Raw genomic sequence first — 25,499 nt, 5'->3', positions numbered from 1 at the left:
CCTGCAAGGTGAGAACAAATGTCGCAGAGGGCTTGTGTCGGGGAGGCCTGTGCACTGATATATCTGTTACATGCACAGAATGAAAGGGGATGAGGCATGCATTATAATATCTCATGAAGCGTTTGTTCCTGATTTAAACGAACTAAATCTCTCAGTTTCAGCTTCATATTTTATGTAATCAACCTGTTGTGAGTGATATACCCATGTACCCAACAGGTGAGCCTAAAAAGACGTTGGCTTACGTGAGACAAACCTGATTTTCTGACTTCAGGACAGAATACTTGATTTGTCCCGACATGTTTGAAACCCCTAAAATGCTCCTTCAGAACCTGCATCACCCAGCTCAACCACAAACACCAAAGAGAAACTGAACAAGTGGAATTATTTTCAAGCTTTTTAATACAAACTTAATAAACTATCAGTCCCTCTTAACATGTAAGACACTGACTCCAAATACTTTGTTATACCGTTTGTTTTTATCAAGTATTGCACAATGTAGGTACAAAATTAATATACGATTACATTTTGTCCATAATATAGCAAAAATCTTTAAACTCTTAACAGAAAATACAACTCTTATGTTTTTCAAAAAAGCAAATATTCTTAAATCCCACCACTACGGAATATTCTGTACACAATCTTTAGAATAGTCAATGTTTTTTTTTAAGATGGATTCATTTTATAATTTCAATAAAAAAAGAAAACATAAAGTTGCTGCAGCCATCACAGATCACTGGAGTAGTAAAAAGATATAAATGCAATACCATGTCGTAGAAACAATAGATACTCTGATATTTTACAAACTCTGTACTAAATTAAATTATACAATTAGAAAAAAGACCAGGAAATCCCACTTATTTATGCCAATTCCTTGAAAAATTGGCTGTGTCCAGTTATGTTTAAATACTGAAAGAGGCCATGACTTGTGGTGGTGTTTTTTTTTTTTCTTTTTTCTTTTTTATATTCTTAAAACAGTAACATAAAAAAAATAGTTTTGTGCTTGGTTGGCAAAAGAAATAACAATGATGCATGTTTAGATAACCAAGCTTGGACATCTTGTACTAAAGGTATATAACTCAAGGGGGCAAAGAAATTCACCCTCGGGCTCATGCTCTTAGACTCGTAACATAGATCTTACAGCCGACAAGTCTCTTTTTTTCCTTTTATCCATGACATTCTGTTCTCGTTTACATTTTTTTTTTATTTTTCAAAATGTGCATTTGTGTTTGTTTCCCCCCATCACATTATCTCTGGTCGTTTCTGTGTGAAGTAGTAGCTTAAGTAGTACCTTTACGTGTACTAGTTGGCCATAACTGGCTGGAATTGCTGGTTAGAATACTGCATGTTGTTCAAGCTGAAATTCAAGCCATCCATAAGGGACTTGTCGTTAAGGCCACCGTAGGCCGCAAACATGTCGAAGGCATTGCTGTACTGCAGCGGGCTGAGGCTGAGTGAGCTGTCCCCGGGGAAGAGAGCGCTCTGGCTGCCCTGGCCCTGAAGGCTGGGGAACACAAACTCCTTGGCATTGGGGGACAGGGCGGAGGGTTTCTGGTGCTGCTGCGGCTGCACTCCGAGACCCAACCCGTACAGAGAGTGCATGGAGGTGGAGATGGCTTTCTGTTTCAGGAGACTGTTCACATTCAGGCCCAGATTGGTGGGAGAGGTACGGGCCACCTTGTTCCCAGCACTGCTGCTGCTGCCGCCGCCGTTGTTGTTGTTGTTGCGTCCGCTGCTCTTCATCTTAGTGGAGCCAAACTTAGTGGCTGCAAAGGTGGCTGTTGTGAAGGTTAAAGGCTGCGTGGAGCGGGGCATGAAGGTGGGGCTGACGGCTGCAGAGTGGCCGAAAGGAGGAGAGGGGGAGCTGGAGCCCGGAGAGGCTCCGCTCACAGGCTCATTGATAGGCATGAAGACCTGCGCATCAGGGTTGAAACTGTTCTTGATCTCCTTGTCAAGATCAAGTCCCCCATTGTTAGCTCCACTTTCATTGCTGTCGTCAACGTACAATACTTTGACAGGCCCCTTCTCCCCGATCTGATAGGACACCTCGAAGGGGTCAATCCACACGCTGAGGTCCTGGGGCAGGTTGTTGCGGACATCCTCAATGTCCAGCCCGCTCTCTTTGGCTGCCTTCTCCACCACTGGGTCCACCTTCTCTCCAACATGGATACACCTGAATCCTGAGCCCTTGTATGGCTTGTCTGGGTACCAGTGTCCCTCATATTTCTGCTTCAGCTGCCTCTCCAACTCCTCGCCAAAAATGTTGACCCGCCGCCTTGGCAGCTTGTTGTACAGGTACGAGATGATGAAGTTGAGAGCTACTTGGATTTCAAGCTGCATAGCTAACTGCTGAAGTTTACCAGGTGCGTGAAGATTAGATGAGTCTGACCTTGAATGTGTCCACTGGGTCTGCTTTGTTTATCCGTGGTTAACAAAGCAGGATGGCGAAATTAACCAGAAGTCGAACAAAACAGTTCCAAAGCAAAAGTGCTGGTTTTGTAGAAGTGTCGTCCTCCCACAGGGTATGATAGTTGTTTCCTACAATAATTAAAAGACAGCAGAAAATATATTTTTAATCCATGATCTCAAAAATATTAAATAAATTCACATGTCAATGTAAATGTTTTCACTGGTAGCATGTTGAATTATCACAGCAGACATCTGTTTAGATCATTCGCTTCTTTTGGCTACTTGAGAACACGACTGCAGACGTCACGGTGCTAGTGCAAGTGATCTTTAATTATTAACAGGTCTGTCTGAAGTACAAGCGCATGTTACAGTTTTGGCTGCTGTGAGATCACAAGTTGGATGTCACACCACAGGACACCACAGCAGAAATTCACAGCAACAAGCAGATTGGATAGAAATGTGCAGCTAAAATAGAACTACGAATACAGAGCCCTCTGCTCTAGAGTCAAGCTATATTTCCTGTTCATCTGGCACTGCATTGTGCATATGTTGTTGATCTGAATGCTATGAAAGTGGGGACTGAGCACATAAAGCTCGCACTAGGACTCGGGAATCCTGTTACATAATAGGCTACTAGATATCCTCAATACAGCAGGCTGCAGGGAGACAACAGCAGGGCAGTTGCATTCAATCAGACAAAACGGTCATTTTAACGGAGGATATGCCTTGTCAACGGTGCAAAATACGTGATGAGTTAGCGACGAAATGATTTAGGAGGCTTTCAAAGCCTACAGTCGTGTCACCGTGACTGGTTTGTTATGCGTAAAGCGTCAACGATTAGTGGGAGCGCTTCATAGTATCGGCTACAATGTCGAAATAAGACTTAACCCACTGTGGCTACACCCATATGTTTGGCAACTGTACACAGAAAGGACGAAAGGCTAAACGGATGAAATGTAAATGTCACAAACGTTAAAGCCAAATTTAATTAGTCCTCGCCTGAGAGACGAGCTGGATTGAGTGACAACGACTGTGAACGTGTCCTATCTCTATAAAAAGCTAAAAGTTAATGTATTTCTTCATCTATGAGTAAAAAACATCCGCGCAGAGATAACACTGAAACATTTATCGCCTCCCTGATGAAAATGCCCTCGAGAAGAGAAGCCTAGAGGAGATTCCTCACAGTTGCGAAATGGCTACAGGTCCTGATACATTGTAATGGGTAAAAGAGATGAATTGTTGCTGCTTCGTAGAATATTCACGACTCTATTGTCCTACAGGCTGCTACAATGATTAAAGATACATTACCAGATACACCAAAATATACATTAAAGAACGAAATTGTAAATCCACGAACACAGCAGACGCATTTCGAGTCTCCGGATGAATATTTTTGTCATTATTTTTTCCCCGATAAGAATTAAAAGGACATACTGCACACTTATCGCACGCACACACGCGCGTGCACACACTCACTATCTGTTTTAACGCACACACACCCCTCCCTAACTTCGTGGACTGACGCAGCAAATCAGCTTAGTAAGTATGAATACAGCCACAGTACGACAGCAGGCAACATATGGACGATACAATTAAACACAACACGAGCAACAGAAACGAGTCAGCTGGAAAATACTTACTTCTTGTAAAAAATAAAGATTCTCAGTAGTTCTGAAGTACCGTTAGTTAGTGCAAATAGAAAAAAAAGTATAAATACTTTCTTCACATAGAATATATTATGAACGTTACAAAAAAGTATTCCAGTACATGAAGGTTTCAGAGGATTGGCGTTTACGGTTTGCTTCGGTTTCTGTTTTTAAGGTTATTTTTCGTTTTTTTCCTCTATTCAGCAGGCTTGCAGAGTAGCTCCCTCCTCTTCGGGAGTTTTGCAACTTCGTCCCCCTCCTGATGCAGCGTTGCCTGTATTTATAGCTTTCCTCCGCCATGGGCACGAGGTAGGCGGTGATGCGGTTTCAGAGGTCAAAACAATACAAGCGGCGCGGATTGGTCCAAAGCGCGAGTCCCGCCCACGGAGTCCTAAGCTCATTGGCTGAGATGTGCTGTCAATCACAGACATATGATCCTGTGAAACGGGAGAGACGCCTATGATGAGCGCTTGCGTCAGAGATAACCTAGGTCTGTGCTGACAGCAAAATGCCAAAGTAATTAATGTGAAGAAAGAAACGGTATTATATAAAGAGATATCCTGCTCGTGTTCGAGCCGTCTACAAACCAATACTTTTATCATTGTGAAAATATCTTGTGTTCGATGTTTTTATGTCCAAACCTTCTCCTGTCTGATTATCCTGAACATATAAGATGGTCTTAACATCGTAAGTGAACACAATCAGGGACAGTGTGCTATTAATATAAATACTTAAGCACTTTACTCATGGCTTGCTGCTGTTTTGATGTCAGTGCCTTGTTTACACCTCACAGCACAGCAATGAAAGAGGTTATATTAGCGATTAGAATCTCAATTGTATCATGTTCTCTGCTATTTATCACAGACTATTCATAAAGGACCTTCGCTTTTCGTGACCTGCCACGGAAAACTGCAGGAGCTGTGATGAATGTATATTGCCTGAGAGGAGATTCCCTATAGCGGAACAATACAGCTGGCAGCAGTGTGGGTGGTGCTGAATGCTATCTGGAAAACACAGGCGCTGATTGGTCTAAAACGGGGCAGGAGCCCTACGGTGAATGGTGTGCCCGTATCCAAGGTGCTGATGTAGGCTGCGCACGTCATTGCTCGGCTGAACGCACGCTGTTGCCAAATTTAAAGTGCACCAACACAGAGAGGTGTATGTACATGCTATGAAGTCATTGCTGTACAATGCCAGTGTAACTTTACACTACTGAAACATTAGATAGATAGATAGATAGATAGATAGATAGATAGATAGATAGGGAATAAAGAAATAAGACCAAGTGATACATAACTAATCAAATATACTGAGTATAAAAAAAATTGATTACATAAAAAAGAGAATATACACTTAAAGGAGAAGTTTGGTATTTTTAAAACTGGGCCCTATTTTTTGTACAATTTTGGGTGTCGAAATGATTCACAGGAACACAAACTTTTGGAATCGGTCCAGTTCCTCCGCTGGAGGATGCATAAATTAAAGAGTAATTCTGGTATTTCTTTTAGACCTGGATCGCATGTTTACATGTGACTAATAGGTCAGAAGTTTTGGAATTGGTTCAGTAGATCTCCTCAGCTGGAAGCCGCAAAACTGGCTGTAATGGTGTCAATGTAATCCTTGGGTTCAACTGTGCCTGATAAAAGGAGGCAGCTGCAGGGGGTGGCGGGGAGACGCCCCCAAAACACCACTGCCCCCTCAAAGCAGGAAACAACACCTCACCTGTGCAATAATCTCAGACATTAAGAGTAACAATCTGAGCTGGTCGCTGGCAAAACAAGGATTCTTCGTACTTTGATCGCAGAGTTGCCCCCCAAGAATTAGGCTGCAGCCTGTTTCCTTCCCGCTGGCTGAGGTTATCTGCTGGAGCGAATACAGCCCATACTATGTAAAAATAGTGTCCAGTTTATATACCAGAATATCCCTTTAAGTCTTTGTCTTAGCGGCTTTTCTATTCCTATCTCTTGATGACATTCAGCGTGAGACTCTTGCTTTTGTCATCGCAGCAGCTGTGCCTGTGCCGTTGGATCTGCACAGCCCTGCTGACAGAACGGACTTTTATACATTCTTCAAGCACTTAGGTTTGCCAAGCAGAGTCATGTGCTCGTTGGGTTGAGCTGTAAATGTGTGCGAAAGGGCTCCATTAGAGAGTGCTACGGGGATCAGATGCATGAGACGGACTATAGATCAGGCAGGGGCGTTATAGAGGACAGATTATATGCTCTGACATTGCCCCGTGGATTCAGATTCACTATCTTGCCTGGAGGTGAAGTGGGTGGGAGAGTGTGTTGGCTGCCAACAAGGCTGTGACTTCCAGTGCTGGCAAGGCCTTCTGGGTTGTTTACTGTAAATGGCTCAGCCCAATCCAATGCCTCGTGTCCTCCAGGATCAAACCGGATGTCTCTCTTCGTTTGCTGCTTTTTATGCTCTCTTACGAACATGCACGGCTCCTGTGATTCTTCAGAAGTGTGTAAACTGGATGTGTGCTTCCTTGTGCAGTTTGCAGTTGTAACAAACAGCCGTCACTCTACAGAGCAAGGTCAGCAGCCATAATGAGACATGTTAAGACTGCTATATTGTCTTAGGGGGTAATCCTCTAATGTAGCCTTCACTCACTGCCTCTTCTGTCACTTGTGCTTATGAAGGAGTGTAACACCCTGAGATCTCTAATCCCCCAATCGGCCTTCAGTTGGAATCTGTGCTTTGACTCCAGGAATGAGAACGTGGGCGGAGGGAGAAATTAAGTTCGATGTTTAATTTGCCAAATGTTGTTGCTCATTTTCAGCGCTTTATAAAAAAATCAGACTAATGAGGGCTTAGTTCAGCTGTTTAAAGGCTCGCTTATACTGAAGCAATACACTGAAGTCCATATCGGAAACTCCCTGAGAAAACAGAAAACGGGAAAGAAGTTGTAGGATGACCTGATAACACGTTTACATTTATCATCCCTGTAAAATAAAGGTGACCTTTAAAATAACGCTGCATCAAAAAACAAACGTGATCTCACCCTGACAACACAGCACGAACAGAGGCGATGACATAAACATTCAGGCTCCTGTGATAGGACCACATACAGAATTATGCTCAGCGGCAGATGTGTGACGTAGCATAATAGACCGCCTCTGCTTCCTTTCTGATGTGATGAGAAAAAAACGATAGGTTTGCAGGAATAAACAGCCTTCGAGAGAGGAGCAGAAGTCATCCCAGCGGTACAGGCTGAGATTTAATAATAATGTGCTGCACAGTGTTTATTTTCAGTGTTACTATACAACACTGACACATAAACAGAAGAAGGGACACTGACACACAAGCGGAGGAGGATTTTCACACACTACCGCTTCCATGTCTGCCTCCCCTCCTCCTCCCTTTCCTTTTATCCCTCCCCTCACCCCCGCCCTCCCCCTCCCCGGCTCAGACGGAGAGCCTTTGACGTCACTGGTTGTTATTACTTAACACAACTCTGCAGAGCGCCCTGGGCTCCTCGTAATAGACAGATGCTCTGCTCTCCCTTTGAAGAGTAAATGAGGCAGCGGGTGAGACAGGCAGGGAAGGAGACGGAGAGAAAGGGAGAGGAATAGTGTGTTTGCTACACTGGCTCGGAGATTGGGACTTTCAGTGTACTTTGTGTTTGAGCTGCCAAGATGAAGGGATTCGTTCCAAACTGAGATATCAAATAAAAAGGTGATAATCCTGAAGGAGTAAATTCAAAGCAAGGAAGCAAAAGTGCCCACTGAAAAAAGTGTTTTTAGACGCTTTAACTGAAATTGGTATCTTGATAGATGGAATATGGGATCTTAAATCATCTCTGTGAGAATATATACGTTAATATTGATTGAACTGGGGAGAAGGCTTTTACCATGAAGCATGCCCACAAAACACAATATCTATTACATTTAGCATTAACATCCTAAATGCTCTACAGCCTGCAGTAAATAGTCCTTGTTTCTAAGTGTCCTTTAATTCTCATTCTGCATGAAACATCATTTAAATCTCTTCTGTGACCTTCAGATGAGTCGTGACCTCAGTCGTTCTGTCACTGATACGTGAAATGACCACCGTGCTATTAAATCTCATTAACTTCATTTCACGATTGACCGACTTTTTACAGGGGAATGATAAAGTGTAGTTTTCTTTACTCTGGAGCAGTCTGTCAGCAGCGGCTGCACATTAAACATCATGCATCACTGGCCTGCAGTGAGTCACCCAGCACGCATACAAATGCAGGATTTACATGGTGCCATGTATGTAAATAAAGAGGTTGTGCTATCAGTTGTCACGACAGCAGCGTAAGTACTTTTTCTCCTGCAAAGGCGCCTTCATAACCCAGCGAGGCTGTTACATAATTCATCCAATGGCGGCTCACAGGGGCAGCATCAACAGATCCACACACAGAGAAAAAACAAGGATGCACAAGAGCTTTCTACTATAACCAAAGTAAAACGGCTCATTAATGATGAAAAACATGTTATTTCATTAGAAAATGAGACAGGCACATGAGTCGTGCTTTCTCTGGAAATAAAAACCTCGTGACTCTCGACTGAACATTAAATGTACCCTTAATAACCAGTTATGTTCTCTGGTTTGCGTCATCCCTTTTCTCACACTTTGACCTTGAAGTGCAGCTCAGCTTAGACAGTGGCAGTGTTCTTCAACCTCAACCTCCAGGCAGAGAAAACACAACTCAGTGGTTAGTAGGACACAAACACACAGTAAGAGTTCAGTACTGTATGTTCTCATGAAGGAGTCACGAGTTCGAAGCTCATTCTCCTCTTTATCCCACATTTCTCCTCATTTTATTCCTCACACATGACTCCTCATAGCATCCAGCAAGCTGTGACTCCACGCGTTTTAAAAAGCAGCAATGTTGTGTGTGCTCTTTATGTACACATGCACACAGTCACACACACCTCACCACCCCCCAGGTCTCTTTGCACATAACCTGTCTCAATTGATAGAGTGACATCTCCTGTGCCCCAAGGACTCGCAGGATCCATTAAGTAATAAGACGTGTATCGTTGATGGAAAGATAAGAGGAAGGTGCAGAGGTAGTTCTGATTCATTTGTTGCACTGACATGCACGTCACGCTGTGTGCCTGACATTATGTTGATTACCAGACATTCTTTATCCTGCACTCTGCTCTCTCCAATCATTCATGAGTTTGTCATGCAGGCTGTGCCAGTCATATCATTAAAAAGCAGTCACCCACTGTGTGACCTGGGTGGACAGGTGGAAGGTCCCCGATGTGGTCCAAGTGGTGCCTGTCTCACATCAATTAGATCAGATCAAAGATGGCCGTCTAGATTGTAAACAAAGCGAGGTCGGTGGACTTTCTGCAGCAGTTTTAAGGAGCTCATTGTGTTACCAACAACAACCAAACCTTTGTTGAGATTTGTTTAGAGATTTCAGTTTCCCTCAGCTTCTTTACTTTATTCTGCTGTCATTGTCAGCCTTGTTTCCATGCATTGAACATTTCTGAAGCCCCTTTTCCCACTGGTCAAAAAACCTGCTAACAGGTTACAATCAGCCTTCACAACCGGGTAATTATCGCCTTCGCTCCGATCAACAACGATGGATCAACACAAAACCCGGGTCGACAAGCTAATCTCCGCCCCCCTTTCCGGCGAGATGCTATGACGTCCATTGTCCGTCCGAGCAGCGCTCGAACATCGTTCCAAATTTGTCGGCGCTGAGTTTGATACATAGACTGAATGAGTGATAGGTACGATAAAGACCGTAACATCTTCACTGGCCTCCATGCTGCTTAACAAAGAGTATAACGTATGTTCATTTTGCATACTATTGTTTACTAACCCTTTTCCTTGCCACGTTTGTGACGTCAGCCGGTGACGCAGCAGAAAGAGACTGTAAGGAGGATACTTCACTGGCAAGCGGAAAAAAGCAGCATTCATTAGTGGGTCTTCCCGGGTCTGAAAAACTTGCGTTAACGCGTTAATTTTGGTGGGGAAGAGGTATGAGACAATTCAACCTGCATGGAAAATAAATGATCTCTTCTCCTTAGGGGAAAGGAATGTGACGCATGTCTTTAATGAAAGAAATCTGTGTGGTTATGTTCTGTTATTGTTAGACACAGATTCATTTATTGAAATGCAGTTTTAATCCAACATTTAAAGTAACAGATTTGCAGTTTCTTTCACAATAGTTGCAGTTGTCTTTTCACAGAGTGGTGATGGAAATCGTTTCCTCAGCCCTGTCTCTTTATTTTCTCTCCCTGTAATATTTCTATTGCATTGAAATACATCCAGATTGTTCTTGGATTCAGTTGAAGCAGACTGCAGTCTGTCACACCTGGCATCAGAATGTCTCTTGCGTGTCCACTTGGTTGGATTTTATCTCCCTGCTCAGAGTATCAGATGAGCCCCGGAACCACATTTCTATAAACCAGGACCTGCACTCAGAATCAAAACAAGACAGACCTCCATCTACTCCTGGCCTCCGCTATTTTTGGCTTCTCCAAAACTTTCTGCCAGTTTGAATTGACACCTAATTAGTCCACATTTACATTCACATTACACGTCATTTGTGGCCACATTTGTCCTCGGCCCTCCAAATGTTGCCTGAGGAATTAAATCCCAGTGCATCCTCCTCAGTGGGAACATTGACACCACAGTGAGCTTTTTACCTCTGAAGCGATCAATTGAGACGCATTTTAGTGCCTCATGTGACTCTGTGAGGTGTTGGGGAAGCAATAGTCACATGCTGAAGGAGGTGTAAGAGTGGGAAGAGTGTGGAAAAGAGAGGAAATACAGAGGTATAAAGGACAGCTGGTTGTGATGATATGCAGGAAGAAGGCAGGAAGAGAAGGCAGTTGTGGCCTGAGGGCCGGGAGCGACCTGTAAGGCGTCACAGTGAGAAAGACATGAGAGCACAATCAATATAATACTATGCATGTAACTTCAAATGAAGTCAGTTCATCACTGGTGAGCAAAATGTATTTCATTTCCAAAGAGCAAAGTCAGCAGAATAAAGACCCCCTGCTGACGATGGTGGAGCCCACGATAAAAACTCTGCAGGCCGGTGGCTGTAGATACTAATGCACTTATCATAACTCTGATTAGAAGTGACCCTGCAAAGACACAGCACGCAATTAGGATTCACAGAGAGAAATTATAAGTAAATAGCAGGGGCTGTCTGCAGAGAAGTGTGCCTGATAGATGAGACGAGAGATAGAGCGTCACGACAGAGGAGGATGAAAGGAAGAAAAGAAAGGGAATAAGAATCCCACTGTTGTGTTTAATAAAGGGAGGGAGGGAGGGAGGGAGGGAGGCTGCTCTGTATTCATGGCTGTGGAAAAATACTTTGTTGAATCTGTGCATTCGACCCACACACACATCTCAGTGCTGGCCAGGTCTCACATTCCCTGAATGAGTAATCTCACCCCGCTATGCTAACCTTATGTGTCTACTTCAGACGTGTGTACATGTGCGTTCAGTTATCGACAGAGACGTCACGCACCAGCAGAGATCTCATCAAACCCACCTTCAAATATGATTCTGCTTCTTAGACGCTTTTTCACGCTTTACACCCAGATTCTGGAAATGTTCTGGTTATGCTTTTTTTTTTTGGATAAATTTAATAAAGCTGTTACCATTGGTTCCTCCACGAGCAGCGAAGAAGATCATGTCGCTTGTCATTTACAATCATAATCAGAAAAGTATGTGTAAGACCAAAGTGGCACTGCATTAGGGCTGTTAGGTCACATGACATTGAAAATGCTAATTTGATCCCACCTCAGGCCCACATACTGTATGTTGTGACTAACAAGTCCCCTACTGGGAAGGTGGCAAATGACTGTGTGTGTGTGTATGTGTGTGTGTGTGTGTGTGTGTGTGTGTGTGTGCGTGCGTGCACGTGCGCATGTGAAACCTGCATCACTTTTATGTGTTTCCAAACTCCCTTTGATGATCCACAATACTGAATAATTAACCAGCCTGATCGAGTGCTGATCCCAGAATAACAGCACTTTACTGTGTATCCAGACTGGATTGATGTGGCTTTTTATAGTGTTGTTGTGGTTAAAAAGGGAAATGTAATTAGTCACTGCTGAAAAGAAATAACCAGGGGCGACAGTAACGAATTACATTTACTTGAGTTCTGTACTTAAGTATATTTTTTGAGTATCCGTACTTGAGTATTATTTTTGGGGGAAACTTGTTACTTTTATTAGACTACATTTGAAAGACAAATATCACACTTTTGACTCCACTACATTTCTATGAATGTTCTACTTTTGCTCTGAAGTCAGCTGATGAATCATTAAGCTTTATTAAGTCTGAAGTTATATTGCACTAAAACCTTCCTTGTGGTTCATATTCCACATATACATCCACATCATCAACACGCTGACTGATGTCCCTGTTCCTTCTGCTTCAGGCCTGATTCAGAATCCCACAGCTATTCAGGGAGACAGATAAGGATGAGAACAGTCTGTCTTTGCATTACCCTGATGTCACTCCTTTCACAGAAGGCCCCGGTCAAATAAATGATTTGTCTTAAATGTATTTGTATACATTTTCACACTGTAGCACATTCCCTAAATATCTTAAAGAAATGAATTACATATGATTTGTCTGTCTGCATATGGAAGGAGATTCTACCTGATGAACGCGGCTCTGTGACTCTTAACACCAATCTTTATCTCAAGCTGGGACTGGTGCACACTTTGCCCTGTGGTGCATCTGGTTGGAGCAGACACAATGTACCACATTCACAGTCCATAAACTCTGCTGCAGTGTTTCCAGACGTCCTCCTCTAGCTCAGCACAGCGAGGTGTGTATGTGTTTGTGAGGTGACAGTTCTATGTTACCTGTCCTAGTGCCTTATCAGAGATTTACACACAAACATAGAGTAACACACACACACATGTACAGAGAGGCTGAGAACAGCGTGTGACTCTGGCGGCTGATGGCTGGTCCTGTTATGGAAACAGATATGGTATCATGGAGTGGCTGATGCATACTTTAAATGAGTACAGCACATTAACCTTTCCTTTATTTAGCTTCTGTCCTGCGGAGTAACTGAGGTGAGCCGATATCAGATGGCTGGACATGAATTAGAATCAGGATGCAGGCAAATAGAACGAGACTGCCACTGACATCAGACTGGATGAATAATCTCGTGTATGTTTGTGCGGATGTTTGAATTTCCATTAAGAGAGACATTCAGGCATGAAGATCGAGGCAATTTGGTTGATTCCACTCTGGGCAGATTTTCTCATATTTATATTTAAAATGTGCAGATTTTATTAAACACATCCAAAACCTCCTTAAAGGAGCATTATTTAACATTGACAGCTAGCGTCTAAAAAAGGTACTGCAGTCCAAATTCAAAATAGTGGAGAGCGTTGTCTCCCCGCCCCTCCTCCCCTGATTCAAATATTAGCCTTTCCTGCTTCAGCATTCCGACTGTGGTCGGAAATCACAGGGAAGACTTATCGGCCTGCACCAGGGCCAAAGCTGCCGCTAGCTTCGGGGCTAACTCCCATCACTTTACACACACAGCAGCGAGCAGGAAGCGAGACACGGGAGCGCGGCTTCAGTCTTAAGGAGTATGTGGCTTTATTATGCACACAGCCTTACTGTACAGTCGTATTTTCAGTTACCAATAATACTCTCCGCTGATCCGCTCCGATCCCCTTTCACTCTTGTAACTCATGCGCACACACTCACTTCCTGTCTCTCTCTCTTGCTCCACCACCCACACTCACGCACTCAGCTTTCCCAAACAGAGCTACGCTTCCTCTAGTACAGCACGAAGCTCACGCGGGTTGCCAGGTTGAGGACACTGAACCTACTTACGCCCAAGACGTGCGCTTTGACAATGACAAGCTGAAGCAATGAGTCCTGCACCCCAATTTGTTCCATATCTGGCAACACAGGCCAAAACACACACACAGACGTTCCACATTGGAATGGAAATTCAGGAGGACAATGTAGCCTACTGGCTGCAGTGTTGTTGTAGGAGAAGCCAGTATTTCAACTTTGCATGTTTCCTTAATCTTCGAGGACATATCATGGCCATTTTATGATCAATTCCAGTAAATATATTACATATCGCTCCTTTAAAATTAAGCATTGCATTTTGCACTATCTTGCTTGTCCAAACCTGGCACCCACATTACCCACAATGCTCGACCAGGAGTGTCAAGACTTTTTTCAATCATAGAAACAAACATCACGATAAAAAGCTTCAAACACAGAACAATGCGTTCCCTTTTACCTGCAGGCTCCTCACGCTCGCTCTGTGGAACACCTTCATCCCTCAGCCTTCTTGTTTACTTTGCTCTGAAGTGTAAAAGTTACACCAAAACAAACACCTCTGGCCAACACTTCCACGCCACTCTGCTAATCCCGAATCTTCTCACCTGCTCCTGAAGGCAGCACAATGCTGCACTTCACGTCCAGACGTTTGCATGTGTCGTCTTAAATTCACTTCAGAGACCAGAGGGGGAGCTGGGCTCGCTGAATCAGTTACAAATGCCCTTTGACCCCGAATGAAATACATACGGTGTCACTGCCTTCCCCCAAATGTCAACCATGTCAGTAGGACAGTCGCACCGCGTCTCTCGTCCTGACCTTTGCCCTATGACACACACAAACTATCTCACTCACACATTTACACACAAATCTTCTTGTGACATATTGGTGCGTCAGATTTTATCTTTGGACAACAGCTGGTGACTGCTGTGGAGAAGGTCGGAGGGACTCTGAGGTTTTCTGTGAGGAAAGTCAGATAAAGTTTATTTGAGCGTCGATGCTTTTTTCAAAGTTTCAAAGTTTTTCTTATCACTTAAGGAAGCTGAAAACATCAGTTTATCCAAGGAAACGCACCCAAACAGCATCAGTCAAATTTCACATAGAAAGCTCAATCCTCAATTTAAGAGACTTTAAAATGTATGCTTTTTTATTCTCACTCTGTGGCTAAGGTTCACTATATTTCTTTAAACATATTTGGACATCTGGATGAACAATGTTGTGATAACTCTATAAAGAAAGCACCTCAACAGCCCCTCGGACGCCTGTTACACAATTTTAAATTCACAACAGCGTCTCTGCTCAAGTCAGACACATAAAAGCAACTTTAAACTGCGTCTACCGTAAATGGGAGGCAGCATTGAAAGAAAATGGCTGCAATTACAGTCTGCAGCAAAGGGAACAGAATGAATGGAATCAAGGGGATCCATCATCACAGTTATTGTGTGTGAAAGTCGTTTCTTTGTCTGTAAGAGTCGGACCAAGAGTGTGTGTGTGTGTGTGTGTGTGTGTGTGTGTGCACACGATGTGGGCAGGTATGCGTCTGCTGCTTGGCTCTTAAATGATCTACACTTAAAGATGTAAAAGTATTACTTTACAGACAAATCACACATGTAAGATTAAATACTCACTGAGCATTTCATCAGTGTACAATCAGCACACGTGATGCAGGACTTTGTTTAAGTGGGGTATTTTCAGTTACCTGCTGGCTCAGGGCTTCAAATAGGTGCTGATGCAATCTATTTAAATGGAGACCTTAACAGTCCAAAAAGGTTCTTGTTGTTCTTGTTCAGTTCAGTGTCGATGAGTTCAGTGAAGACAATGATTTTAAGGTGTTTTTACCTTGACATGTTTCGACTGCTGGACCGGGCGATCAAATCTGCCTAAACAGCAGCTGATACGACACGTCACAGCAACGTCACATGACTCTTCTGAGGAAGACAGCAGTTAAAACATGTCAAGGTAAAAACACCTTAAAATGATTGTCTATTGATAAGAAAAGTGTTAATTAGGAGATCTTAATAGTTGCATCTCATATGAAATGATTTGATGCTGATATCAGTACTTCCTCAAAATGAAGGATCGGGTATATTTCCCATTGTCTCTTTTCCCATTGCCAGTGAAGTATACTCCTTTCGATCTCTTTTCTGCTGCGTCATCGTCTGACGTCACAAACGCGCCCGAAACAGGGTTAGTAAACAGAGAAGATGTTACGGTGGTTAGGTCTTTTACATATTTGGAACAATGTTCAAGCGCTGTTTGGACGGAGATGGGCAGAATTTGTAGCTGAGATGACGAGGAGTCACAGAAGTTACTGACGGAGCATAGAATCACGGCGGAAAGGGGGCGGAGATTAGCGTGTCGACACAAGTTTGGTGTTCCCATCAATGCCGATCGAAGCCGAGGCGATAATTACCCAGGTCTACTGCAGAGTCGGGTCTGAATGCCGATTGTAGCGTTTCCCATTAAGCAAAAAAGCCGGGTGTTTTTTGACCAGTAAGAAAGCAGCTATAGTGACAAGGGGGCTAAGCCTTGGATGACAGTCACTGGTACTCTGGACACACTGGTATCAGCAGCCCAGGTATCAGCGTCGCTATCAGGAGTGAAACAATAAAAACGTCCTTCCACTTATTGGATAAAGAAGATTTTTCGCGTTAGGTTTCACCTGTAGTGGCTGAAGAAGTTAGCATGAAACAGACATATGTCTCCTTACATTTCTATAGGGATAGTAAATTCTGTGTCTTAAATGTCAGACAAAATCCTGATGGATGAATTTACATCCCCATCTTTAAGGGAGAAGCTGCTGTGGATTAAATGAAAACAACCCGCCCGCCCCACCCTGCTTGCATTCACCTCAGGAGAGACATGCAGGCAACAGGAACATTTTACTATTAAAAGGTAAAATTAAAAGGTTTTGGTACAATGGAAATCTTATTCTTCACTCCACATGATCGTATCTAATATCTATCTTATCTAAATCATCACAAAGAATATTTCCACACAATGTATCTCCTACAAATAACCATTATATGTCGTTATCTCTGTGGAACCAGATTTGCATTGGAGCATGTTATAAATCTACTGGACAAATACATTGCTGAACAGTTTCATTACTATGAGGAAGTTTCGGGTTGTAGACGGAGCGAAATCGAAGTGACATCCTGATCAAGCTCAAAACTTCATCTTTAAGAGATCGTGTCCTTTCTTTTCAAAAGATGATTTGTCACTGCCTCAGCACGATACAAGAACATTATTAAAGCTGATCTGAAGTCTTTGAAACTTGACCCCAGAGAACCTGTTAATTATTCGGGCATCAGCGTTCTGAGTTCAGCATACAGATCGACTTGTACTTTACAAAGTGTTTCAGAAATGATTGTTGTTAGCAGACTGGATTCAGAGAGACACAAGGCTGCATCGATCATATACGCTCAATATCTTCTATTATAAGAATTAGAATCGACAAAAACAAAAGCACTTTTTGTTGCGCTTCAAAAGGCTTCTGACTGGATTACAAGAGATTTTCTTGCCTGTAAGTTCTGGATGTGGAGGTGGATGGTGGATTTTATAAATCAATATGATCCCTGTATAGCTGCTTGTTTGAAGATCAATCGTCGTCATGTTCACTGACTGGTTCTGTTTGGGATAAAGAAAGAAGTGCCCTGCAGAAGGAGAAGGCAAGCGGGACTAATGTAAGTGTTCTCGTTTGTCGGTGAATTATACATTTTGTTTTAATGCTTAAGTTGCTTCCTGTCTTTTTTGGACCCTCTCTGTTGTTAAGAAAAGTACATGGAGCAAATGTCCGTGGATTGTATGAATATATGAAGGCTGGCCATGTTTATATGCATAACACGATTCATTCATTCATTAACAATAAATCCAGAGAGCTCACTGCCCCGCTCTGCCTCTCCTCCTCCTTCCTCCATCTCTGTCCTTCAAAGTAATCACTCGATTAAAAAAAGCCTGAGCTGACTGCATCATGCATTTCACCTCCACACAACATCACTGTGTTATTAGCGTGTTGACGTAGCTCGAACTGTTTACAGCAGCCGCCCACGACATGAAGCTGAAGAGTGAAGGGAGCGTCAGGAGAGGAATAAAAGAGCTTCATTTTCCTGAACGTCCTCCGCAGCGCTGAGGGCCAAATTTCTGTCTGTGAGATTTCACAAAGCACCTCCTCCTGTTGTCTCCAGACCGCTGTTTGCCTTCACCTCCACACAAACAAAACTCCCATTTAGGCAGAGCGCACAAGCCTCCAGTGATGTCATAGTCACCATGGTAACTATTCTCACGCCTCCTCCCTCCTCCTTCCTTTTCACCCTCTTTGATCCTTTAAATCTCCTCAGAGTGAGAGTGACAGTCCATCTGTCTGTCGCCCTGATACTCCTGCAAACATACCGGCTGCCACCGCGTGATGTCACTTCCTGTCGGGGTCACTTTCCTATAGCTGAACTATAATCACTTTTTTCCCATCTCCGCCTCTCCTTTCTCACGATGCTCACACAGGTGGTTAGTGCTCATCGTGACACCTCTTCATTTACGATTCATTTAAGGTTCAATCTGAAAACCGCTTTGCGATTAGAAGAGCGGAAAAAGAAAGACAGACTCTGTTTAGTATGCATTTGTCTGTTGATTTATGAGGCAGGGATGAGGCAGGAGACAACAGCCTCTGAGATGGATGAGATAGAAAGGTGGGGTGATGGATGAAGACCTCAGCAGTAGTGAACACTGCACAGATGCAAAGAGAGAGAGAGAGAGAGAGTAAGAGGAGATGGGAGCATATTTAGAGATAAAAACTTAGTTTTTGTTTAGCGTCACAAACTTGACCCCGATCATCTCTTGCTCACGTGTGTTTCTGTGCAATTGTCAAGAGAAATTTGTGCAAACTTTCGTAATGTTGCAAAAAGGGAAAATACAATCCCATTTAAAGGATCTGAAGCAAAGAGACGGCGCTCTTTGCAAAGGGTAGTTTCTTCAGAAGCAAAGAAAGAGGTTGCAAATTGGAAACAAAACAAGGTGTCTGTTCCCGTCGGATCCACAGGAGAAACATGGAGAGGGCTCCTCAGGAAACTGTTATCTACAGGACAAGTTTAAATGGCTCCTTCATGTCAGCTATGTACCATGTCTCATGTTGTCGAGGAAGAAGATTCACCCGTTTTGGGAATGTACAGGAAGACGTCGACAGCAGAACTGGAGCTGGTCCCAAGACACACATAACCCTTCTTTATATAGACTTAATGTAAAGAGCTGCTCATCATCCAGAGAGTGAATCAGTTCATAAAACTAAAACAAAACCTATCAGGCCCTCATTCAGTCTCTCATTACTTCACATTATTTCAGCACCTACTACACTGTGTTTTAATCCGTTCTTCTGATTACAGCAGAGAAGTGAAGGAGGCCGACTGGAGCTCAGATGCTGCGTAACGTCAGCATTCTTTGAAACCAAAGTTTCATATTATGTTTAATGCAAGGGCAGGATCTCCAAACTGCACTTAAGTGCAGGGCTCGACTAAATCTACTTTACTTACATTAAGCTTCAACCGCGGATACTGTGAGAAGAGCACAAACAAGTCATGGTCTGCTGCTGTTAGCCTTCCTTCTTTTTACGTCTCTTAAAAAGCTTCCGGCTAAAAACTAAAATATCCTTTATAGATTAATACATTTAAAAAAGTTTATTTTCTTTATTTATACTTTAGAATAAATGTATACACATGATTCTGCCGTTAAAGACGGGCTGAGAGAACCGTCCTCAGCTTGTTTTTTATCTTCCTGGCTTGTTTATCTAAAAACTCTGCAGCTGCTTGTGCTTGTATCTGATAGTAGTGAGGACCTGCTGGCATTGATCACTCTGGCTCTCACACAGGCCGGGTTATTATGTAAGGGTACAGGTTTATTTTTAGAGAGCTATCAGGGAAACGCCCACTCTTCCCCACCCCGGGCTCTGGCCTGGTTGTGCCGGTTGCGTTGTGCGGGAGAAGGAGAACATATGGATTACATGCTGTGTTGGCTCCAGCAGCATGTGCGAGACTGAGGGGGAACATGTTTCTGTGTGATGCTTGTTGACTTAGTGGTTGTAGGCTGAAGGTCAGTCAACAGCTTCACGTAAGTTGAACATCTGAGTCAGATGAATCTTAATAATTCAACTAAAACAAAATGACAATAACTAGCTCTCATTATTCATCTCTGGTTGTTGGTTTAGATTTTAATTGAAGCCCGGGTCATGTCGACAGCAGGACGGTCATTCAGAGGTCAGGTCTCGATGGCCGTGGTTAAATCCTGCACTGGTGTTATGTAACAGGGACATTTACTGGCCCGGTTATTGTGCCACAAACCCACATTCTTCCTGGGGTATTTAAACATGCGATAGTTGTCGTTTATGTAAAAATGGTCACAGGGAGGTCAAGAGAGAGAAAATAAAAGTTTGTCCGACAGACAGGAGACAGAACAACAGACTAACAGGGGAACAAACCGGGGAGACTGTTGCAGCGAACGGGCAGATGGTGAGAGCGGCACAAAAAAGAAGAAGACACACGGGAGACATTAAGCACAGTATGAACAGAGTCAAAGGGAGGGGGTCTGAAAACACACAGAGGCAGAAAATTGATGTGGAGGTCAGCCAAGGATCAACTCAAAATCAAGTTTGCAAAACCTCTTGCATCTGGATGCATCAACACAAACAATAAGTTATTCCTTGCAGATGCATCACCACATTTTCCCTAAATTGCTTTAAATCTGCATCTCAGTTTGATGCTTTTGGGTTGAAACACCTGCAGCTGCTTGGAAGAACAACTGCATTCACTTCTACAAAAATAACCACATTACAAAACTAGTGATGAAAACTGTTTTGTTCAGCTCCCAAAACAACCCCGACATTACACATGCCCAGTTGAGTTCAGGCATGCATATCTCCCATTAGGCCCCATTCTGCTGCCTGTGTCACACAGACAGAGGCTCACAGCCTTTGATCAGCCCCCTGTCAAACGCAGACTGACTGCCAGGACGGCCCCTCCTCTCACCACACCGCTCAATGGTCTCCTTGTTCAGAGCTAGCGCCCTAGAAGTGAGGGTTCGTGGAAGCAGCATTTAAACTTGTTCCTTTGTGCATGAACATGGATGGATGGACCTGGAGGGATGACAGAGTGTAACAAGCAAGCAAGCCAGCAGAGGAGAGGTCACTGGTGGATGGGTCCTTGTGAATAATCAGCTTGCATACAAATTGTGCAGAGCTCGAGCTGCAGCCACCAGAGATGGGACGAGGAACTGGAGAGGGGGAGCAAGTGGAATAATCATTATCAGAGTGAGGAGGGCTGTTTCACATCAGATTATTAATGCCAATGAAAAGTGGAAAGACAGCACAAAGCAAGAAGTGAAAGCATAAATGCGAGGGAAAAGGGATGGAAGGGCAGAATCAGAAATGTATGAGAAGGGAAGTATGAGACCTCTTGGATGGGCGATGAAAGGAGGGAGGACAAACAGACGAGGGAGGAGGAAATATGTCTTCAGATATAACGTTGCATTTGGGAGTCAGCAGCGCACATTATGCTGTTTCTATTTCTTGCATATCTGCATCCTGTGTATAAGCTGCTATTATTACCCTGTGTATGTGTATGTGTATGTGTATGTGTATGTGTATGTGTGTATGTGTGTGTGTGTGTGTGTGTCTGTATCCTTAGCAGCCGGCTTACCTCTCACCTAGAAACAATGAGTCTGTTTAATGGTTCTTTACTGCACTGCTACACACACTGAATCCTAATGACAACACATGCATGCTGCTAATACCACCTTACATCTCCAGAAGAAAATGTATTACTGTTTCAGCTCTCTGTTTGAGTAACATGACAGGTCTGACATGATGTCCAGTAGGGGGAGGGAATAAGTTTTGGCTTCTGGTTGTAATAGCCTCGGGTTTTGAATATGAGAAGCCGATAACGACACGCCATCCTCAAGGACGACAGAGGGCCGGAGGAATGTGGCCAACCTCCAAGTTGCCCACACAAAAACACGAGAGTAGATACAATCGATACAAAATGGAGCTCGGAGCTAAAAATATGTGCGGCCGAGCAGCCGGGAGGTGAAATATGAGCACTGGAAATTAGAAAAGGGGTAACAACAAAGGTAGCATTTAGTGATCTGACAGCACAATCTCACATTACAGATGCACCGGGGCTCCGTTTACATCTTGACATCCACATAAGAGCACGAGATGCCCCTCTGAAATAAGAAACGCCTGGTTCCTTACTAATAACACAGCGTCAGATGCACTGGTGTGTTATGAATCTGCTGATAATGAATCTACTGGCTGTACTGGAAATGACTGATTCTGTGGAGGTAACAGACGTACCTGCAGAGGGCAAAAGATTCATTTGAGAAGGCAGACATTTGAATGTTATTGGAGTCGTAAATCTGCCTCAGCTTCAGGATTTAATAAAAAAGGAGATCTTGTTCATGTGGAGTCGGCTCTAGTTTCTCATGCGCTGTCACACATTTATTGTTGAAACAGTGTCTCTCTCGTTGTTACACATATCTGACGGTGTTCGGCTGATGGCTGCTTCTCACATTATCCACGTATGATGAAACTCTTATGATTAGGATTTGTTTGGATATGTCTTTATTTCACTGTAATTGGCTTTCAGACGAGAATAAAGTGAACCGCAGACACAAAGATATTCACTTAGTCTGTTTCCAATCCGTGAGTCCACCCACAGCCCGGTTCCAGCTTATTCATTGCTTTTGTCCCGCCAGTGTTTAGTCTTCAGCTTCATCAGCTCATCCAGGACGCTGAGTTACCATCAAGCATCCGCTGGTGTAACTACATCGGGTTGTAGTCAGCCTCTGTTTCTTTACATCTTGACAGTAAGCTCACGTGAGATTCACATGAGGAAGTACGCTGCTCCCTGTGGCACAAAACATCTCTGGCGAGATATGCACCGTTATGTTCATATATTAAAGTATGTGCATCTTTAAGATTAGAGAGAAGGATATCTATCTCTTTACTGCATTAGATATTTCTCTCTCAGGTCGGGCACAATGGCCCAATCCACAATCTCCACACTCACTGACTTTGAGGCGCGTTCCCGGGAAGTGTGTGAATGCTCAGTGCCGTCCCACTGTCAGATCACAGAGTGCGTGCGGGCTCTGACTTTTCAACGCCACATTATGGACATTCTGTCAGTCCATGTGTCTGCAGATGTCTTCATAGCGAACTGGTGACGTATGCAAAAGTGATTGTCCAGCCCCCCCATAAATGTAAACAAATGTTCGTACAGTGAAGCAGTTCAATAAAGTTTGAACAAAAATAGATGAATTAAACATTGCGAGCGTGGACGGTGGCGAGAACCGCAAATACATTTATCTGTAAAAGACAACGATTCAATTCACAAATGATTAACAAAAATCTCTTTCTGACAAACACCTGCTGCAGGTCGGCTCTTTTTCTTAATAGTTTTAATGGCCCATCTGGTTTCCAGGCAACGTGTGCGTCCCATTCCTCATTTTTACGCAGGTCTCAAACCCTCACTCCACACTCACACACTGCACGCCTGACGCCATTAAAGTCAGCGAGGGTTCAGTGGAGATTGGGCCAATGAGTCACACATGAGACGATCAGGTCTACATCAGAACATGTGATGTGGTGTAACACATTTAAAGGATGTAAAAGTCTCTGAAGGGGAACATCCTCCCTTTGTTCTGTGTTAAAAGAGACATTAATGTCAACCTACACACCTTCAACAGCTGCTTTGTTAATTCAATTAATGTCTTTACACACACACACACACACACACACACACACACACACACACACACACACACACGCACACACACACACAAACATGCCAAATGATGACAGCAATGCTTAATGCTGTTCAATATAAAAACACTGAAGTGTCCTGGGAGGGAGAACACTGGGTCCAGACAATGTGCCATGTGGTGCAGCATCACGGGGTCACAAAGTCGCTCATCCTGGAGATTATTTAATTTACCGCCTCGGCCCGGCTGAATCACTTATTACATCACAGACCACCTTGTCTCCAAGGACACGCTAACAACGCCATTAAATAAGGATGAGAAATCCTGCAGTGTGCCGCTGCTGCCTCCCAAGTGTGTCTCCATGTGTACATGTGCACCTCCTGACTGTTAGCATGAGCCACGTGTGTAATAACCAACAGCTGTAAAGCCTAACAGACATTATTAGACTTTTATATCATCCTCTCACTAGAAAATATCTTCTATTGACTCTGTTCCCACAGTGAACAGCAGCAGCATGAACAGCCTTGCAATGAGCGATGATGATCCCCAGCTGAGGCACAGTGTGCTGCGACACGGCCAGCGTCATCACGACGGCAAATTAAAACCCTTCAGAAGTGTATGAACGAGTGCATTCATCTCAGCACTGTCGGCACAGAGCAGTCTGGTCAACTCATCACCCCCAGAGAGATGTCAATCTTGCAATCGACAAGGCTGCAAACCACAAAATAATCTTTATAGATGTTGTAACATTTGAACTCTGGCCATCGTCCCTTTCACATGTGTAGTGCTGCTCTGTATGGTTAAGATGAGGGTGGGTTTTCGGGATTAGGAGGATGACTCGTACATCGACGCAAAAACATTCCAGAAAAGGAGGAAACAACAATACGAATTGTGCAAGAGTGGAAAACATAATAGAGCAACTGAGGGGCGCAGAAAAGAGTACGAGGCACCGAACCGCTGCAACATAAACAACCTCATCAACAGGCCCACTCGCTCGCTGTGTATGGTCCGATGATAACCTGCTGCGTTCTCACTCAAACTTTAAACGATAAAAAAATAAACTTATTAGTTGGTATTTTCCCCACATACTGTATGAAGCATGCATGACAGGACAGCACGATCGCTGGCACAGAAGCAGAGACCAAACATGGCCAGAGGCTGTGAGGACAACGCTGACTCACTGTTGTCCTGCAGGAATCATGAACATATAATCAATACCTCAGGGCACTTGACGCATCAGACAGCGCACTGCAATTGGAGTCCATTTTCTTGCTTTGTTAAATTGCCAACAAGGCACCTGAGGAGTGGCCTCAATCCTGACCCCGGCATGAAGCAGCCGCTGCATCGCACTTATTTTCGTTTGAGAAGCTGCAGATGAGTTCTGATGACTCCATTAACATCTTTACAACATTACCAAGATGTACAATGAGATTTATTTTTCATTAGTTCGTATCTAATGTGACAAAATTTTTTCGGATCCCATCGGCTATAGTCTGATGACGATACAGCCTCTGGGCACACCTGTGAACATGCCAGGGCATGTAGCCGGCGGTTAGCGATAAACAACTTCCTTTTCCACGTGCTGCATTGTTTACAGAAAAAGAAACCGTTTTTCTTGTGATTGACTTTAATTAACGGCTCTTAAGTTTGCTGAATTTAGTTTGTTGAACGGAGGTCGGACTTATATCTAGGACTGATTATTAGCTGAACTTGCTGCAGATGTCTGTTTATAGAGATTAATAAGAAGCTAACGCTCAAATTCCACAGGATCCGTCTCCGGCGCATTCTGTGTGCGCTGCGACCTCCGGAGTCAATTGCGCCCATTCAAGTCAATGCTCGTGATTCTAGAGCAGCGTCTCTCCTCTCCGCTCTGCTCCGCTAACGATACGCGCCGGGTCTATTTTTGACGGAGGCCGCTTCAAGCACGCGTCA

General features: G+C 43.7%; 1 protein-coding gene across 1 annotated transcript; it reads right to left on the bottom strand.

Annotated features, from left to right (window-relative positions):
• Positions 1-365: 365 nt before the first annotated feature.
• Positions 366-4,294, bottom strand: LOC138602838 (protein Tob1-like). The gene is made up of 2 exons (XM_069674420.1): positions 4,047-4,294; positions 366-2,535 (listed from the first exon to the last, which is right to left on the bottom strand). The coding sequence occupies exon 2, from the start codon at positions 2,335-2,337 to the stop codon at positions 1,300-1,302; it is 1,038 nt and encodes a 345-aa protein (XP_069530521.1). The 5' UTR covers positions 2,338-2,535; positions 4,047-4,294; the 3' UTR covers positions 366-1,299.
• Between the last annotated feature and the right edge of the window lie 21,205 nt (positions 4,295-25,499).

Source organism: Semicossyphus pulcher, unplaced genomic scaffold, assembly GCF_022749685.1.
Source record: "Semicossyphus pulcher isolate SPU_LCO1_2020_fin unplaced genomic scaffold, fSemPul1.0.p SCAF_23, whole genome shotgun sequence".
NCBI lineage: Eukaryota > Metazoa > Chordata > Actinopteri > Labriformes > Labridae > Semicossyphus > Semicossyphus pulcher.
Note: the sequence above shows the minus strand (reverse complement) of the source record. Positions and strands in the feature narration are given on the sequence as shown.